Consider the following 18,669-nt stretch of genomic DNA (forward strand, 5'->3'; position numbering starts at 1 on the left):
TGTATGTCTCAAAACGGCACATGTTTTGCTTTGCTATTAGACAGATATGATATTTACTCTATCAAATCCGTGCGTGACACAGTTTGTCCCCTTACATGCTTGAATGGCACCATTTTTTCCATCATCAGCAGCTATGTTGGCTTATTTTTGGTGCTTGTTGTAGTCTGCAAACTAAAGAAGCAGAACATAAACTGAGGGGGGAAAAAAAAAACTGACTGTGAAAATAACGACTACCGTAATATCACGACTGACAGCAGAGTATGAACATTTCAAAATGTAGCTGTGGGCTTGTTTTTTTGTTTTCTGTTTTTTGTGTACTTTTTACTTTTCTCCTCAATCACCAGAACGGACACAAATGTTTGTCACCAGTCGGTTGCTAGAAATGGGATTCTCTATGAGACATATCTACTGGGCCATGGAGGCAGCAGGTACTGCTTTGTGGAGTGTCTGATATCACTAAATTAATTTGCTTCATGTGCTTTCCATTTTAAACATCTGTCCTTCACTGCGCCGCAGCCTTTTTGTCGTCGTAAAGATTAACACGATGCTCTTACTCGTGGTGGAAATCAGTTGAGGCTTTCAGATTTACCCACCTCCCATGGGGAAAAAGGAACAAATGAAAATCCAATTTTCTCTCAAATGTTGCTCACTCATGGGCTTCTAAGACTACAATTTAAAGGTGAACACATTCTGATTCTGAAAAGTACTATTGGCAGGTAATGTTTTCTAAATCACCTCTTTAAATCACACACCCTTCACATTCTAAAAATGTTAGACCTTCCCTCACTTTCATTATGCCATCATTTTACAAATGTGACCCCCTGACCCTTGTCACACTCTGTATCATCAGAGCAGATGTGCCAGGCTGACCTCAGACAGCACACACGAGCGTGATCATCTGGTGGGGGTTGTCCAACACGAATTAGAAATGCAACACTCCATGATCCATCTTTTCTTTTTTGAACTCTGACAGTTCACATTCCCTGTGGTCTCTCCCCAGATGTAGCAGGGGACTTGGACTCTCAAACCATCGAGGTGTTGGCCAGCTGGATGCTGGAGCACCCCCTGATGGAGGAGCAGCAGGCAGCTGAGTCGGCAAGACCGGAGGGGGCTCCCGACACGCCGTCGCCAGATGGGCCAGAGACGGTACAATGTCCTGAGCGCCCCACCAGTCAAATCAATGAAAGGTCAGGGATTTGAGAAACATACTGATTTGATTTCTTTAACACTGGCATTATGATGTTATCACTGTTATAAAGACAACCAGTAGGACGATGGACTGTATGTTTTTTGTTTCTAGTCTGTTGCCTGGGCTCGACTGGATAGAGAGGGAGAATTTCTTGGATGTCCACCTCACTAGGAACAGGCCTCCTCCAGCACGGCGGCGACGCTCCGGCCCGAGTCAGAGGACTTCTTTTCGAAGGGCAGGTCAGAGTCACAGCTTTGATCCAGAAATAAATTGTGCACATTGTGCTAAAAAGCAGATATTGTAAAAAACGAACAACAACACAGATGTTTACATGCTTGTTTTGAGCTCCCGCTACCCGATTGAACTATTGTGATCAACCTGTGCTGTGACTCTCAATAAAATCGTGACTAAACATTAAACTATTCATTTTTATTTGAAGCAAACGCCATCTTTTCAGACTTGCCATCACCCAACCCCCTCCCGCAACTGTACCAGCAGCACACATCCGTCAGCGATTGGCCAGAGCAGGTGGAGTTTCATCCCTACTCTGCTGAGGAGTCTGAGTTGGGCTACATGGATGACCCATACCATGAAGAAACTTATGAGGAAATGCTCACCGCTTCATTCTTCAGCTTGGAGAGAGAGACGCTCCAGATAGTGGAGGTAACACACATACACACGTACACACACACGCGTGGTCATCACCAAAGCTGCATGACATAACAGAATCAAAAATGACTTTGAATTCGAAATACAAAACATAAAGCATTTTGAGTTTTTTTTGTTTCATGGTTTGTTTAAAACTTTCAGGCTGGAGAAGAACACAGTCAGATGGTGAAGTGTGAGCTGTGCAGCACCCTTACGCTCCAATTTAACAACCACGTAAAGCGGCGTCACCCGGGTTGCGGTCAGAGTGCTGCACGTAAGGGTTACGACAGCACCGGGGCCTACGTGGACGTCTGGTTCAAAGGGGAGTGTGGCTCCAACTTCCCCTTCTACCTCCTCTGCAGCTCCTGCAGGGAGAAGTATCTGGCTGCAAACCTGAGCAATTCAAGTTCTAAATATGAAAGGTGTAGTATATCATTAAGGAAATGATGAATGCATGCAACCAATAGTGATGGCTTTTAGACTGTTCCTTGTTCTCACGCTTTTATTGACTATATTTGGTTACGGTAAAATGGTTCCTTAGGATGTTATTTGTCTTCCTTTTGCTTCAGGATTAAAGGCCTGACATCCGATTTGATTGGCCAATTGGACAGCACGTCAGATGGTAGGGAAGGTCATAAAATAACTAATATTCATTTTTTTTTAAAGGATTTTTCTATTCATTTTATTATATGAATAACGCTTGTGTTTGCTCAGATGATTGGGAAATTAGCCACAGAGACGAGTTTGATGCAGACAAGCTGACAGGACTGGAGGACTTTGGGCTTTTGCTGAGACCACTGGGGCTGACTGAAAATCAGCTGGTGCCAGACCCCATTGCCTTCACTGAGCCGGATCCCCTCGGAGCCCTGGTTTACAGCTCAGCTGACCTGACAAGAGCGGCAGCTTCCAAAGGTATTACGTTTTGCTATAGAAAAACCATAGTTTGGTTATTTTCTGAATGCATTCTAGTCTCTTTTGAGTTCAAAAGTGTCTCAAAATATTTATTTCAGAATTGCAAAAGATAACGCAATTTAAAAAATGATATCTGTGGTGCAGTACTGAAAAAAGGAACAAAGAATAAAAAAGTGTTGCGAGCCTGTGCATTAGGGAGCCGACATGCAGCATCCTGTTTAAAGGGCAGAGCGGGGGCTGTTTCAAGGACGAGGCGTTGCGTCATCATGCGCCAATCGCCAAGGCCGTGCCCCCTTTTAGGGGAAGGATGGCTTGTCACTTAAGGAGAGAAACAGGAAAAAGCTGCTGTGTAGAATGTCGTGAAACAAAAAAATAGAATGCAGGGTGAATATTCGCTGTCAGTGTAGTAAATCGCTAAGTGATGCTGGTGACAGTTACTGCTGCTGTATAGTTAGCTTCAGGAGGAGGCTGTTGCAGTAAAGTCTTACAGTATAGCAGCATCAGACTGTCGTCTCCAAGTTAATCTCACCTATTCTAGATCAAACTGTTGGCTATTATCAGGTTGTAGAATGAATGTGTATATATGTCCGAATGGGCAATATCTGACGACTGTGCTGATCCACTTGGAATGTTAAAGGGGCATGACAGCAGACTATCCATCCATCCATCCATTTTCAATACCGCTTATCCTCATTAGGGTCGCGGGGGCGCTGGAGCCTATCCCAGCTGACATAGGGCGAAGGCAGGGGACACCCTGGACAGGCCGCCAGTCCATCGAGGGACAGCAGACTAATCAACCTTAATTTATTAATATATATATATTTTAATTAATATTTTAGTTTCAGACAAGGTTGCAAAAAATATTATTATACATAGAATAAAGAAATAAATGCATGCAAATGTATAATCCAAAAAAAATTGCATCTATAGGACCCTTGGTTTTCTACCCCCTCCACACCCAAAAGTACACTGTGTGACGTTTTGCAGAGACTGTTTGGTCTCAACACGAGGGAGCAAGTTAAATGCCTGTTGTAAAAATAGGTATGACATTTGTATTTTAAAAACATTATATTTGTAAAAATGTGAAGAATGTAATGAGTCACATGTGGTGAGAAATAGTTTTCTCCAGTATAAAGATCTTGATACAAAATACACACTGTTGATGTTCTGCCCTGAGTCTAGGGCAGTGTGTCAATCACAATTCAAATGATGTTATCCACACACCTCTAAAAATTCAATTGCTGGCTATGTGTCTGTGTAGCAAACTGTCCTCTTGTTCATGTTGCATTGAATGTTTCTGTAACTTTACTTCTGCTGAAAGATTTAGCCCACTTGTTGTAACACCCACCCACATTCCCTCTGTGCTTGTTGGCAGCAGGAGAATCCAACCACAGTCAAACTCACTGCAGCATAGTGACTCATCACTCATTCATCATAGCTGGGCATCTGAAGCACACAGCAAAGTACTCCCAGTTCTCCCATTTGATCCATTATTTCGACTTTTCTGCATGCCCACACACGATACGGTGTTTAACAATGTGAGTTTAGCGAGGTGAATAAAGGGATTCGTCCAACGATTTACCAAAGTAGCATGCCTTTTTGATATGTGTTTTTTCCTGACCAGGAAATGCCCTTGTTGAGCAGAAGACGTCTCTGAGCCTCGGACAGCAGGCAGTATCACTGAGGGACTCTCATGATAGACTAAAGGCTCTAAGAAGAGTCACCTCCACAGCCCAGATTCTGCTCGCGTACAGCATGGTGATGGGAGCACTGTCTCAGACTGCCTCCAGGTACATTAGACTAGAATATAGAGCCTTTACCAGCATTTGTCTTTTATCAATTCAGAGCGGTTTCAAGAGTCTTCTTTAATCTTCCTCTCCAGTGCATCAGTGTGCAGCCACTCAAACGGCCTCGAGTCCTTGGGTTTGGCAGATATCCGTATCCTGGTTCGTTTGATGACTCTCGCTGCGGGGGGCAGGGCTCAGGCCTGTGTGGACAGACAGTCGGGTGTGAAGGGGCTGGCGACGGAGCGCAACAGCTCCACCTGCCTCAGTTTTCTTACCTCGGCCATCGGCAGTGTGGTGTCCCACAGCCCTACTGCTTACAGGCAGCTAGTAAAGATATGCACTCGGGTCAGTTTTCTTCACTTAATACACTAATTATAAATACTGTATCATGCTAATTACTAGGGCTTTTACATCACAGTAACTAATTCTCAATAGCACTTCTATATTACAAAGTGTCAGATTTGTCTTTTTATAACAGTAAATTATTATTTGTTTTAATACATCATTAAATTACACTTCTTTTATGGTGCTGACTTGCAGTTTTCAGTCTGACTACTTATTGGTGGAAAACCTGCTCAAATATCACTGGTAGTTTAACATTGAGTCATTAATACATTTGGTTTTACTGTTCAGCCTTACTCGTTATACATGATTTAAATTAAGATCTATTTAGTTATGTAATTATTCTGTCTTGAAAGGATTATTGAATTATGAATGGATGTAACTGTTAGCAAATGAATAGAAGCTCTAAATTACATTTTTATATTGTTGCTTGTACTGTAGGACCTGATGGCAGCAGCTACAGGGGTGAACATCGGGGCCATCAGTGACCCGCAGCAAAGAAGCAGTCTGAACTCCAGTCAAACAGCTGCAGCCCAGGGAGCCCAGCAACAGAAGGACGACAATGAGCAGACGCCTCCCACATTCCTAGTCACACAGAACCTGGTGTCCCTGCTCACCGAAAAGGGCGTTAAATGCCACGGCCCAGATAAGGGAGAACACGAGGCTAACGGTGAGAGAGAGCAGTGGCCTTGTTGTGTATACATTATTTATTACACTGTTGTGAATTTTGGTTATTCATCGTGGCTCTCCTCCGCATATGTAACCTATACACAGGAAACCAAGGGGTGTCTTCTTCGTCCTCGCCCCCCTCCCCTTTACCCCACCTGAGTGCCCGAGTGGGCCCTCTGGAGCTGGCTAATGCACTGGCAGCATGTGTCCTGTCGGCGAGGCTGACCAGTAAACACCGCCAGTGGGCAGCAAAGCAGCTGGTCCAGGCTTTGGCTGCCACAGGAAGGGACGCTCCTAACCGGCCCCAAACATACAGTGACCTGGCTGGCGACTTGCGCAAAAGTTCTCTCAAGAGGCTGGAAGGACATTACAACAAGGTGAAGGACTCTCAATGTGATCCGCGTTAGAACTTCTTCTTTCTAAAACAGGATATGTGTTGTTCCTGTTATCCATTTTTTGCTGTAATCTAATTGACCAAAAGGTGTTTCCTTTATTCTCGCAACAAGATGAGATGTTTTGCAAAACATGTTCAGCTCGAAAACGTTCTTAAAAAACCGTGGCTATCCATAATCCATGAAAACAATGTGTGTGCTTATTCTTTTATTTTTCACCAAGACAGTGATTATTTGTGTGGTATTCTGTTAAAACAGTGTGAGAAAACAGACATGTCTCCTTGGACTTTTGGAGAGCTTGGCTACTAATACATGTCAGTTATAGTGGGAACAGGCTTTGTATTTCACAACGCATCATGAGAGGTGAAAATTACAAACTTTCAATTTGATCTATTATGTTCAGGTGACTAGCTGTTCCTGGAACAGTGACCAGAATTTGCTGGCTACCTGCTCCCAGGACAAGGTGGTGCAACTGTGGAGCATCAGCCAGACCACGGTGGAATTACACAGCACCTTCTCCTGCATTACCAGGTGTCGTCTGCTTGTTTCAGTGGTGTTTTGTCCAGTGAGGGATTTACAGTGGCATGCTGATGGCATTCATGTGTTGGCTGCTTAAACTTGACATCATTGTTGATTGTTTGACTATCATACCTGCTGTGTTTTTGCTTGTAATACAGTTTTTGAAATGTAAGCTTAGATCTGTATAGATCATCAGACCTTTGGTTTAACAGATTAAGGCCAGTTTAGTGCCTAATGTCAAAACATACATTTCATCCGGAGGCTATGTATGAGAATATTGGATTTCACTAGTCTAATGTAGTTTTAGCCAAATGGAAATAATGTAAAGTTCCTTGTAGATGAAGCAACACAACAAGACATTTCTGAAGAGCAGAGGGGGGTTGCTATTCTATTGAGGACCTTGGATCACTTTTAGTTGTAAACCTTTCCTTCTGACTCTCCCGCTCTCCAGTAAGATGGACAGATCCAGCAGCGAGAGGGCCGGTAGATGTCCTCACATGTCTCCTGTATACTGGAGTACAGGGGGAAACTTTTTGGCTGCCCCAGATAACAAACACATCACCATCATGAACATCAGGGGTAAGTCTGACTTTTGTCTCTTTACTAATGTGGCGTGTGCCGTTTTTTGTTGTTGTAACTTGAAATGTTGCTGCTTGATTATTTACAAAGTGTTTTCTACAATGTACATGTTTGTGTTCCTTCAGGATCTCATTGTCACGTGGAGGCTCAGGTGTCTCGGGTCACGGCCCTCTGCTGGGCTCAAACCTTCAGCTTGTCGGTTCTCGACCAACCGACGGCTTGTCAGAACCGACCTGCTGAGAGTCTGCTGGTGGCGCGGCTGGATGGCTCTCTCTGCTGGCTGCAGGTCAAGATGCAGCAGATAGACCTGCATGTGATGAGCACCGAACTCACCCGCTGCCACAGTAAAGAGGGTGAGGAGACAGCTACACACACACACACACACACTGTTACTGTTTAAAACTACAGCGTCTCACTCTTTCATTCTCACAGAATGAAATGAGGAGATTGAAACCACGCCATGTCTATACAGTAAATATGAAGCTATAGCCAGCGAATGATGAGGTTAGCTAACCATACAGTTTGTAAGCAAAGGGAAAAAAGATCCACCAACCAGCATGTCTAAAGCTTGCATTAACACATCATATGTTGTCTATTTAATATGTTCACAAACATCAAGGAGCAGGTTCACAGTGAGTTACACTTCCTGGAGTTGTTTCTTTAAGGTTTGTACAGCTAGCTGTTTGCTCTACTACTCCTCTAAGTATGCTAAGCTAAGTGCCTGCTTGCTGTAGCTTAATATTACACAGACAAGTGAGTGGTATCAATCTTCTCATCAAGATCAAGTTTATTTTTCAAAATGTGGAACTATCCTTGAAAGAGATTGATCTTCTTCTATTCCCATCTTTCCTAGCCCCCCAGTGTGTCGCCTGGCACAGCGAGGACAAGCCTTTTGCAGTGGGCTACCTCAATGGGATGATTCTTTTGTCCACGACTGAGATCTATGAGAACGAGCAGCCTGTAGTGCTGTCTGTCTTTCAGGTCTGTCTGCAAACTGCACTCCAGAGCACAAAAACCACCCTACAAATAGTTGTGTTCACTTCACACCCAAATCAATCGACATATGGGACATACAATGTACATAATTATCCACTTTTTCTCTTATTGACCACTCGACTCTCCCTCACTTCACTCTACAGGACAGTGTGGGTTCTCTCAAATGGGACCCCACAGGACACTTGCTGCTCTGTTTGGGGAGGTCAGAGGTCGTGAAGATACTGGGACGCTGTGGGGGAAACTGGGTGACCCTCCACTCCCTCATTCACTCCAGCACCGTTAACGTCGCCGAATGGTGCCCACTGGCTGGCAGAGTACCGGATCCCAGGCTCATGGTGGCTGCGTGAGTTTACATAACTAATTATTTCTCTGTTGAATGTTTTGCTTCTTTCCTACAGTTACAAAGAAAGAGAAGAAATTAGTGGAAATCTAGTTGTAGGGTGATTTCTGTAATCAGATATATACGAATTACCTTGAAATTAATGTTGGTATGTTTGTTGTAAATTCTCATTTAATTCTCTCCATGTTTCTGTAGAGGTTGTCAGAACGGCTCTGTGCATGTCTGGACACTGCCACAGGGTGGCACTTTTGTGTCTTTGCCCAACATATTGAGCAGCTCCCGGCGCCAAGATAAAAGCACTGATGTCAAGGTCAGTTTGGATTATAGGTTGGAGCTCCTTTTTGCAGCCCTGCTTCTACAAATATCCTTAAATTGTGTTGTGAAAAAAGCTTATCAGGAATATATGTGCCAGTCATTCATTTAGTTTGATTTTGCAAGCTGATTTAAGCTCATATAATCATCCAGTTCTGTTTCTTTTTACAGCAGGAGAGTGCCAAAAGTGTGTTTGTGCTTCGTGGCCACATCACAGGAGTGAAGTCGCTTTCCTTTTGCTCCAGTGGACTGGCTCTGGTCTCTGGAGGGATAGGGGGACTGCTCAACATCTGGTCCTTGCAGGTCAGAAAACAACATTCACTGTTTGCTTGACCTGAAGTCGGTGCAAATATCCCATGATTATTAAACCATGATTTTATATTATTCAAACATACATCTGTCAAGAAGTCTCCTTTTAGAGTGTTAACCCTCCTGCATCTCTGTGCATCTTCTAGGACGGTTCGGTCTTGCAGACTGTTACAGGTTTGGGTTCGGTCGTCCTTACTACCTGGGTACCAAATTTGGGTGTAGCTGCCTGCTTTGGGAGGTCGAAGGTAATTTGGATCACTCATAACTTTGATTTCCAAAAATGCTTTTTAAAAATTCTAATTCAAAACTTTAACTCCATATTTAGCAAACAGACGTTCACAGTTCTTTTCTTCATACTATTCCATACTAATGTTCACTTCAATATTATTTATTAGTTTATTTCCATAAAAGGAGATGTACACATTTCTTTTTGCAGATGCATTTTCTCTTGCCTGTGTCACATCACAGTTCTGTTCTGTCATTGTGTTTTTTCTTCCAGGATGTTTTGTTGATCTGCTGCACCCCAGACTGGATCAGTCAAAATCACGTGCTAGCTTCCTGTCGTATGGTCCTCAGAAGCCAGAACATCCTGGGTCTAAATCGAGCACCTTGTTTGGCCGTCTTTCTGGAGAGGCTGCCCTTGTTGTTGCAGGAGCAGTACAGCTATGAGCGGGTCATTACTGAACTTAAAACTATGTTTTAAAGTTGTCATTGTGTTTTGTGGGGCTGTGACAGATATTTAGAATTCCGTCTCTTATTGCAGACCCATGTGGCGGCCGGTGACCAGCTGGTCCACAGTGCCTTCCTGCAAAGCCTGGCCTCCCTGAGTGTTGGATTGTCCTTAGAGAAACACCTGTGCCGTTACCCACGCCCTCCACACCACACAGGTCCTGATGCCCACTCCTGCCCGCCAGAGTGGAGCTGGCTCGCCACTTATGCCACTACTGTCCGCAGCGCTGAGGCTATTGCCAGCGGGACCGCCTTCCCAGAATCCTTCAATCTTTCCGAGTTTCAGGAGTTTGATGTCATTGAAATCAGCAAGGCACTAGTGAGATACAGCTGTCTTTGAGATATTGTTTTTTTTCGGAAATGGTTGGATATGTTTCAAGATTCTGAATTGACTGCAATATACACAAGTTTCCCAATGTAGATATCTATTGAGAGACTTCTCTGTTTTCTAGGACAATAGTAAGTGGAGCTTCAGGATGGATGAACAGCTGATGTCATGGGCCACCACCAGACCTGAGGTAACAGTTCAGCCATTGTGTAACACAACGTCTTTAACTTACATTTCTCTCTGTCACTCTCATCTATCTGCACAGTAAAAATGTGTCTTATTTTAGCTGGAGAGTGTTGTAGTATATTGTAATTTCTATTGCACCTGCTGTGTGTCTTAGGATTGGCAACTAGGGGGGAAGAGTGAGGTCTACTTGTGGGGGAACGGACGTTACGGACAGTTGGGAGGAATGGGAACCAACCTTATGATGCCTACTCTTGCACCCTCTCTGTTACAGACCCTACAGGTAGCAACTTGTTTACACAGGACACAGACTTTGCCCATGATTTCTGTTGTTTACTAATGGTTCCCGCCCTCATTCAGGTTGTGTGTGGACAGAACTGTTCCTTCCTGGTTCAGTCCAATGGGACAGTATTGGCTGTAGGAGAAGGACAGTATGGCCGACTGGGTCAGGGCAATTCTGATGATCTCTATGTCCCCACGATCATCTCTGCTTTTCAAGGTACAGGATTCATCCAGGTGATGAATTTAAATTTCGGCCTCAAACAATGTTTTTAACCAAAACAGAAAGAGGAAAAAAAGAACAGTATTTCAGTATTTCTATTTGATGTAGTCGCTTCTTTTTCTTAGTTTTAGAAGTTGAGCTTCACTGACTCTCTGATCTGTGGGCAGGGTATGTGGTGACTCAGCTGGTGACGTCCTGTGGATCTGATGGACACTCCATGGCCCTGACGGAGACTGGGGAGGTGTTCAGTTGGGGGGATGGAGATTTTGGTAAACTGGGCCACGGCAACAGCGAAAGGCAGAGGAGACCGAAACAGATAGAGGCCTTACAAGGAGAAGAGGTCATTCAGGTAGAGATAAACCTGCTTGGAACTCCCCTGGGAGAGGAACAAAGTGTTAGTCTTAAACACAGACAAATCAATTTATCTCTGTTTTCTAAAATGTTCATGTGCCTTTTCTTCCTCTTCCCAGCTCGCTTGTGGTTTCCGGCACTCAGCTGTGGTAACAGCAGATGGGAAACTGTTCACCTTCGGCAGTGGTGAATCTGGTCGACTGGGTCAAAGGTCAACTTCCAATAAGATACTGCCTGAGAGGGTGGCTGCACTCGAGGGATATCATGTGGGGCAGGTGAGCAATGGACTGTTTGTTTTAACTCGGATGGCGATACAGTTTCCACAGTGAAATAGGAAAATATAACTTAATTACCTCTCTCAGGTGTCATGTGGTCTCAACCACACACTCGTGCTCTCCCTTGATGGAATGGTTGTGTGGGCATTTGGAGATGGGGATTATGGCAAATTGGGAACTGGTTCCTCTACAGCGAAATACTACCCTCAGGTAAGTTAATAGTGACAAAGGTTTAAATTCAAGAATCCTAAAAAGAAAACACAGTTTATTTATGTTATTACGTGGTTATGGGGAATGCCAAAGACTTGCTTGTTGTTCCCTCTATTGCATCCATTGCTTAAATTATGTATTCACTAATCTTAATTGAGTGCTTTTATTTAATATGGATACAATATTATTTTTTCATTTCAGAAAGTAGAGCAGCTTTGCAACAGGGGAATTAAGAAGGTCAGTTGCGGGACTCAGTTCTCTGTGGCGTTGGCCAGTTATGGACATGTTTACACATTTGGACAAGGTACGTTTTACTGTGAAAGTGGATTGTGTTGTTGTACTGTGGCTCCATTTTCGCTTTTGAGACACCTGCAGTGTTTCTTACTTATGTCATAACTATGCTGCTTCTTTTAAATGTCAATTACTTGATCTGAAATTCTTAAATTGACCCTTTAAAAAGGAAGATTTAATCTAGTTTCTATTTACATCTTAAAAAGTGTAATTATTGTATTGCTGTCTGCCACAGTGTCTTTTTGTTTTTGATGCAACAACTTAATCAGTGAAAAGTGAACTTTTCAACCCTGACACGTTGGGTATTTCTGTAATTAATTTTTCTGATTGGCAAAAGAGACAGGGAGGGAATGTTCTCTTCTAAATCAATTCACCAACTCACTTGGCACAATGAAAGCTGCATGCGTAAATGAATATACAATTTTCTTGGTTTCATTTTTGAGCACACTTGTACATGCCAATTGTTTTCACTCGGCTTCCTTCTGTCACTTAGAGCTTCTGATCGGCCTGCCGGACTCGATGCTGAGGAATAAATCCCGCCCCCAGCTGGTGCCGTCTCTGGAGGGGCTGTTCATAGAAGACATAGCTGTGGGCTGTGAACATGTGCTCGCCCTGTCCTCCACTGGAGACGTCTATGCCTGGGGCTGCAACAGCGAGGGACAGGTAACCAACATCCTCTCGAATAAAAAAAGTGTGCATTCATTGCACGTCAGAAGCACAATCTTTAATGTGTGTTTTCCAGCTTGGCCTTGGGCACTCAAACCCAGTGAAAGAGCCCACGCTCGTAACAACCCTCCAGGGGAAAAACATAAGACAGATCTCCGCTGGCCGCTGCCACAGTTCAGCATGGACCACCCCTTCTACCTCATTGAAAAACTCAGGTACACACTCAAAGCACAAATACTCTTTGTAGCTATAATCCATGAAAGGCAATACACTCGAGACTCCATTTGTCACCTTCATCTCCAGGTGGCTCTGGAAGTTTCCAGCTAGGCCTTCCCCAGTTAGTTCCTCCCCAGTACAACACTCTGAAAGACTGTAGCCCTGATGTCCTCAGCATGCGCCTCCAGGTACTCTACCACTTTTCTGATCTCATGTACAAGTCCTGGAGGCTGCTCAACCTGGACGCCAAAAATCCGGTAAAATATGATCTCATTTTCTGCCCTTTCTAATAATTATTCACTCACTGATTGTTAGCCTTCTCTGTGCATTGCTGTCATTGTTCACTTCCTGTTCACTTCCTCCTATTTCATTCCCTGTCCCGCACTCTATCCAGGTGTTCACGTCACGCTATAGTTCAGGGACAACAGCAATCATCCGGGGTGATCTCAGAGGTCTTCTATCACCCAAGGTCAACACTCTGCCTCTCGTGCGCTCCATTGGCAGGACAATGACCCAGGGCAAAACATATGGGCCACAGATCACTGTGAAACGGCTTTCCACAAGGTAAGGGTGACCATGATATTCAGTCTTCAGCTGAGCTGGTAGTATTCGTTAATCAAAACTTTAACTTTAAAACTCCTCTCCCTGACACTCCGCAGAGGGCGTTCCAGCAAGCCCATCTTTGTGCAGATCGCCAAACAAGTGGTCAGCCTGAATCCTCTTGAGCTACGGCTTCCATCGCGGGCCTGGAAGGTTAAGCTTGTTGGCGAGGGAGCCGACGACGCCGGAGGGGTGTTTGATGACACCATAACTGAGATGTGCCAGGTAGGATGGAAACCACGCAGAGGAGCTCGAAGAGCAACAGAGACGGTTCAAATGCAGCCAGGAATATTCTCTGCTGCTTTGTAAATTCACCAAATAAAATGTTATTTCACCAGGAGCTGCAGTCTGGTGTGGTGGATCTTCTGATTCATACTCCCAACAGCTTTGCCGATGTGGGCAGTAACACTGACAGGTGCACATTTTGTACTTATCTTTCGATCGTCACCAGCAGAATCGGTATCTTTTGAAAGCGTTACAAAACATCACATTTAAAAGAAATCCTCTTTACCTTTGTTATTGGCTGTGTACCCTGAAAGGTTCCTGTTGAACCCAGCGGCACTCTCAGAGGATCACTTGGTCCAGCTTCGCTTCCTGGGTATACTCATGGCTGTGGCTATCCGCACCAAGAAACCTTTGGACTTACATCTGGCTCCTTGGGTGTGGAAACAGCTCTGCTCGATGCCACTGGGAGAGCCTGACCTGGAGGAAGTGGACCTGCTCACCTACCGCACCCTCCAAGGCATTCTTCACCTGGAAAACAGTGGAATCACAGAGGATGATTTCCATGTGGTGAGATACACGTTCACCTACTACCTTTTTCATTCTCTGTATCCCAATCCCTCACTTTCTTTTCCTATGCTATCCTTTTTTTTCCCACTCCTGCCATATTTGCCGATGAAGATGATCCCGCTGGACTCGTTTATGGCCCACAGTGCAGATGGAAGGCTGGTGCCTGTAGTTCCTGGAGGTCAAAACATCTCCCTGACATTCGCCAACCGGACAGAATATGTTGAGAGAGCTCTGGACTACAGGCTCCATGAAATGGATTCACAGGTTTGAAATATTGGAGATTTATTTTTCTTTATTTAGCAGATCTGTTTCGAACGTATGCACATAACCTATGTGCATGCAAACTGTTGCATACTATTTCTTAATATTATGCCAGTGGCTGGTTTACAACAAAAAAATGAAGAGATTTCCAACATCTAAATTCACCAAACAGCCCTGACCTACATAGACCGTTTAATTGTACAATAAAATGGAGAGTGGGTTTCTCCCGACTGTATCTGAAACTCATCCATTGTAAACACCAGTCTGCCCACCAGTTTCCATTAGTGCTCACTAGACAGACTGCTTGTTGTGCTGTTGTTGGTGTTCCCTTCATCTCGTCCTCAGAAGTATCAAAGCTGACGTTGTTCTGTTGTGTCCAGGTGGCAGCAGTCAGAGAGGGCATGTCCAACATCATCCCGGTGCCCCTCCTCTCTCTGCTGACAGCACAGCAGCTGGAGCAGCTGGTCTGTGGCCTGCCAGAGGTCTCTGTTGAGATGCTGAAGAAGCTGGTGCGTTACCGTGACATCACCGAGAGCCACCAGCTCATTGGCTGGTTTTGGCAGAGCTTGGAGGAGTTCACCAATGAGGAGAGAGTGCTTTTCCTACGTTTCGTCTCTGGCCGGTCCAGGTTGCCTTCCAACCCAGCAGATATCACACACAAGTTCCAAATCATCAAGGTCGATAGGGTGAGGTCATCGCTAACGAAATAACAAGCCTGTTCACAAAGGCAAACATATCAATTGTACAAACAATAAACTTGTTTTTTTCTTCCCCCCTATTATTTCCTTCAGCCCATCAACGGCCTCCCTACTGCACAGACCTGCTTCTTCCTGTTTCGCCTGCCCCCTTACACGAGCCAGGCCATCCTCGCTGAGCGTCTGCGTTACTCCATCCACAACTGCCCCTCCATCGACATGGACAACTACATGCTGACCCACAACACCGACCCAGCAGACAGCTCCGACACAGAGGACTGACGCGGCCAGCTGTGGTCAACCTGTTGATGAATGTATCTTCTCCCATGCCATGCACATTATGCACTGAACACAGATTTTTATTGGCCAAACCTGTAAGGTAGTGTACTGTATTGTTTATATGTTGGTTGAAATTAAAGATATGTGTAGTTTTGGTTTTCCAAATGTGCAAGGTGTTGTAATTAATGCAGTGCTTACTCTGAATCAGCACTACAGGGATAGATAAGATTTTTAAAATATATAGGTGAATAAGCCACAAAAAAGAGTTAATGTGCCTGTTTGTTTGAAAATATGTAATAATTTAATTACCCGTCCCACACGGATGGTATTATTGTAAAATAAAAGGGTGTTTAAATAAGTATTTTTGCTGTCGGCCTATTGATTTTTTATTTCTGCATCGAAATGAACATTTTATTGAATTTATTTCTCATAAATATACACATCAATGTATTTACATTCATATTATGAATTAAGTGAATATTCTATTAAGTAAGTGAATGCCAAAGCTTGCTTGTCTTAGATGGGCTTTCAGATACATGACAACTGGATATTGTGCATACACAAGACCAACTGAAAAAAGAAAACGTCATTGTTAATAGAGTTCAAAAGCCCCACCTGCTGGCAGAAATAAATACTTTGTGGTTTTGGTGCTACAGAGTAATTTCAGATTACTGGACAATTCTGCATTATTCATGCCATAAAACATCCTTAGTTGCTGCTGTTATTTATCAATAATCTACTAAATAAGGGCAGTGGCTGACTAGAGCAGCTATGAGCGGATCGCGTGTCGTAGCCTCACGCGCAATGTCAAGTGGTCGGAACGCGTAACAAGCTACAATGCGCATGCCCAGACGCTGCCTTCTGATTAGCTATTTGCTTCGAAGTTGGGGTCTTTTTTCTAGAAGATCATAGCTGCGGGTGACGGAGAGTATCATCTGCAACACACGTTGGAAAATGTCCCCTTGAAGAACAAATTAAGGAGGTTAAACTCCTCGGTTCCCATCACATGTCCTTGTGTGTTTGGAGAGATGCAGAAAAAGGACACACTCTTAGCATCCCACGTGACCTTCTGACAGGATGAGCACGCGGTGAAACGGGGCAGACGGTCCTCGAGCAGGAGAACAGGTGAACAGGTGAACAGGTATGTCATCTGTGAACTGTGGTGGGAAGTGAGAAATAGCGATTTACTCCAAAGTCTGTCATTTTATGGTTTTGCATTTGTACAATGCATCTATAATCCAAAATGGTTGTCCCAACTTTTATTCCAATAAAAAGGCCACTGCTCATACATCTATATGTCCATCCAGTGAGAGAGAACAACGGTGTGCTTGGTAATGAAACAATACTTATTATAATTAAGTACAGACATATCATTTAAACCCTAAAATGGTGTCTATATTTAGAACATACATCTATTGGAAACATCATTTCTGTCAGTCAACCTTCTCTAAATCAAAATCAAAAGGCCCTAAATTAGGCCACTTCAGAGTTTTCAGGAAAATCAGTTGATTGACCATTTAGACATAAGAGACACATGTGATAAAGTGTTTTCTCAATTTGTTAGCAAAGGAAATTAAAATGCTCTTTTGTTCAGGAAATGCCAGAGGACCTATTACATGTTATGTGCACTGAAACATTCTGAATATGTCCCGGGTCATTATACGGTCCAGTTATGACACATCACATCAGGTCAATTCTGACCTTGGCCTTGATCACAGTTTTTACAAATGGTATGCATGTCTGTCCCTAATTTTAATGCAATCAATGATTGTTGAGCTATTTTAATTGAATAGATTGTCTTGGAAACAATGTTTGTCTGTAAACTGTGGTGCCAATCCATCAAGTATGTATCGCTAAATAAGTGAAAACTTTGACTTTATCTAAAATATCACATCTCAGATGTTAAACCGTTCAAACTTTGGCAGCATATAGTTTGTTTTTGTAGAAAACAAGCATTTAGATCAAAGATAAAGTCCATTTTCACGGCCTTTTCATTACATTTCCATTTACTGACCGCCTCCAAATGAAAGGAAAGGCGAATAACACACAAATTAACAACTTCCCCTATTACAAAATGAGATCTTAATTTGATTCCCCTGAGTCTAATGTTGTCCTGAGTCAGCACAGCTGGTGCGGCTGCAATCTGTCTGTGCTAGTGAGAGGTACGTCTGCAGTGACCTTATTACCCATCTGTTTCCCTGTGAGCGGCGTGGCCAGTAAGGCAGAATTCAACCTGCAGTCAGCAGCCCTGCAGCTGAGAGAGTGGGGGCTTTTTCACAAGAGCCCTCGCCGTGTATATAAATGTAACATCCAGCAACTTAACAGGTACATATAATAATAATAATAATAATAATAAAAATAGGCCAAGGGAGAAAGAAAATGTGTCAAGAATTTGTTTCAAATATTTTGTACGGCTGGAGTAAACTGTGGTTTTTTATGATCGTGTTTGAATTCAGGTGTATTATAATGAATCCAATTGAAAATGTGTGTCGACACATGATTTAGGGAGACTGGAGAGCACGTCACCGCTCTAAGTAAAAATGGATATTCAGCCACACGCATGCAATGAGAAACAATAATCCTGGCTTGAATTATATGCTCAAAAAATGCATTATTTTGTTTGATTTTAGACCTCTTTGGCCAAAGAGGTTAACTGGACCTGGAAGGAACTTTTGAACTCTCTACTTTCACTTTTATTTTTTGGTGTGACTAAAGGGAGAGTTAGACATGACAAAGTGAATCCTATCCTGACAAATATCTGCCAGTGGTTTCCAAATTACAGGACATTTTATTTCTCATTCACATTTACTTAACAAAAGCACTAAAAAGGATTGGAAAAGTCTTAAAAGCAAGTGGCACTCCCTTCACATAAGCCAAGGCCTTAAATTTTTTTTAATTTTCCATAGACAAATGAAATATTTAGGTTATGATTATGCAATACTTCCTTTTGCCACAGGAGGGCAGTCTGGTTGTTGCACTTAGATGTGCTCCTGCAAAAAGCACGTTCAAGGGAACATTGAGAATATGCAGAGACCACAGACACACACACACATGTCCTGTATTGCTGACGATGCACATCACTGTCAGCTAAACTCTGTCAGCCTGTTCCTCCCAATCAGCTAATTTGATCTGCACAAATGGATGTCAACATACTAGATGGCGAACGGCACAGTATGTATTAATTACACTCCAATATTAAGCCTCCTTAAAACGTGAGTGCATCGACATGTGCATCTCTCTGGATTGAGATGTTCTAGTTATGGCCAAATATGTGCAGCTGGCTTTACTTTGCAACAT

The 18,669-nt window shown here is 43.4% G+C and overlaps 1 protein-coding gene across 5 annotated transcripts in view; it reads left to right on the plus strand.

Moving 5' to 3' along the window:
* LOC117740150 (probable E3 ubiquitin-protein ligase HERC1) overlaps window positions 1-15,733 on the plus strand; it is a 38,364-nt gene extending 22,631 nt beyond the window's left edge. For 3 of the 5 annotated variants that reach the window (XM_034546354.1, XM_034546357.1, XM_034546355.1), the window contains exons 43-80: window positions 345-428; window positions 1,001-1,187; window positions 1,301-1,428; window positions 1,629-1,852; window positions 2,000-2,259; window positions 2,407-2,459; window positions 2,552-2,749; window positions 4,374-4,539; window positions 4,632-4,881; window positions 5,320-5,548; window positions 5,653-5,924; window positions 6,343-6,470; window positions 6,910-7,037; window positions 7,163-7,390; window positions 7,891-8,018; window positions 8,177-8,376; window positions 8,569-8,683; window positions 8,857-8,988; window positions 9,141-9,239; window positions 9,494-9,667; window positions 9,758-10,042; window positions 10,176-10,241; window positions 10,392-10,517; window positions 10,595-10,733; window positions 10,904-11,085; window positions 11,207-11,362; window positions 11,450-11,572; window positions 11,774-11,876; window positions 12,357-12,526; window positions 12,606-12,744; window positions 12,833-13,002; window positions 13,140-13,309; window positions 13,405-13,570; window positions 13,684-13,760; window positions 13,885-14,137; window positions 14,249-14,401; window positions 14,779-15,084; window positions 15,190-15,733. In XM_034546354.1, coding sequence (XP_034402245.1) covers window positions 345-428; window positions 1,001-1,187; window positions 1,301-1,428; window positions 1,629-1,852; window positions 2,000-2,259; window positions 2,407-2,459; window positions 2,552-2,749; window positions 4,374-4,539; window positions 4,632-4,881; window positions 5,320-5,548; window positions 5,653-5,924; window positions 6,343-6,470; window positions 6,910-7,037; window positions 7,163-7,390; window positions 7,891-8,018; window positions 8,177-8,376; window positions 8,569-8,683; window positions 8,857-8,988; window positions 9,141-9,239; window positions 9,494-9,667; window positions 9,758-10,042; window positions 10,176-10,241; window positions 10,392-10,517; window positions 10,595-10,733; window positions 10,904-11,085; window positions 11,207-11,362; window positions 11,450-11,572; window positions 11,774-11,876; window positions 12,357-12,526; window positions 12,606-12,744; window positions 12,833-13,002; window positions 13,140-13,309; window positions 13,405-13,570; window positions 13,684-13,760; window positions 13,885-14,137; window positions 14,249-14,401; window positions 14,779-15,084; window positions 15,190-15,375 — 6,353 coding nt within the window. In that variant the 3' untranslated portion in view covers window positions 15,376-15,733. Of the gene's footprint in view, window positions 1-344; window positions 429-1,000; window positions 1,188-1,300; window positions 1,429-1,628; window positions 1,853-1,999; window positions 2,260-2,406; window positions 2,460-2,551; window positions 2,750-4,373; window positions 4,540-4,631; window positions 4,882-5,319; window positions 5,549-5,652; window positions 5,925-6,342; window positions 6,471-6,909; window positions 7,038-7,162; window positions 7,391-7,890; window positions 8,019-8,176; window positions 8,377-8,568; window positions 8,684-8,856; window positions 8,989-9,140; window positions 9,240-9,493; window positions 9,668-9,757; window positions 10,043-10,175; window positions 10,242-10,391; window positions 10,518-10,594; window positions 10,751-10,903; window positions 11,086-11,206; window positions 11,363-11,449; window positions 11,573-11,773; window positions 11,877-12,356; window positions 12,527-12,605; window positions 12,745-12,832; window positions 13,003-13,139; window positions 13,310-13,404; window positions 13,571-13,683; window positions 13,761-13,884; window positions 14,138-14,248; window positions 14,402-14,778; window positions 15,085-15,189 lie in introns of those variants that run through there. The other 2 variants (XM_034546356.1, XM_034546358.1) reach the window with 2 other exon arrangements.
* The last annotated feature ends 2,936 nt before the right edge of the window (window positions 15,734-18,669 follow it).

The sequence above is a fragment of the Cyclopterus lumpus genome, chromosome 12, assembly GCF_009769545.1.
Source record: "Cyclopterus lumpus isolate fCycLum1 chromosome 12, fCycLum1.pri, whole genome shotgun sequence".
NCBI lineage: Eukaryota > Metazoa > Chordata > Actinopteri > Perciformes > Cyclopteridae > Cyclopterus > Cyclopterus lumpus.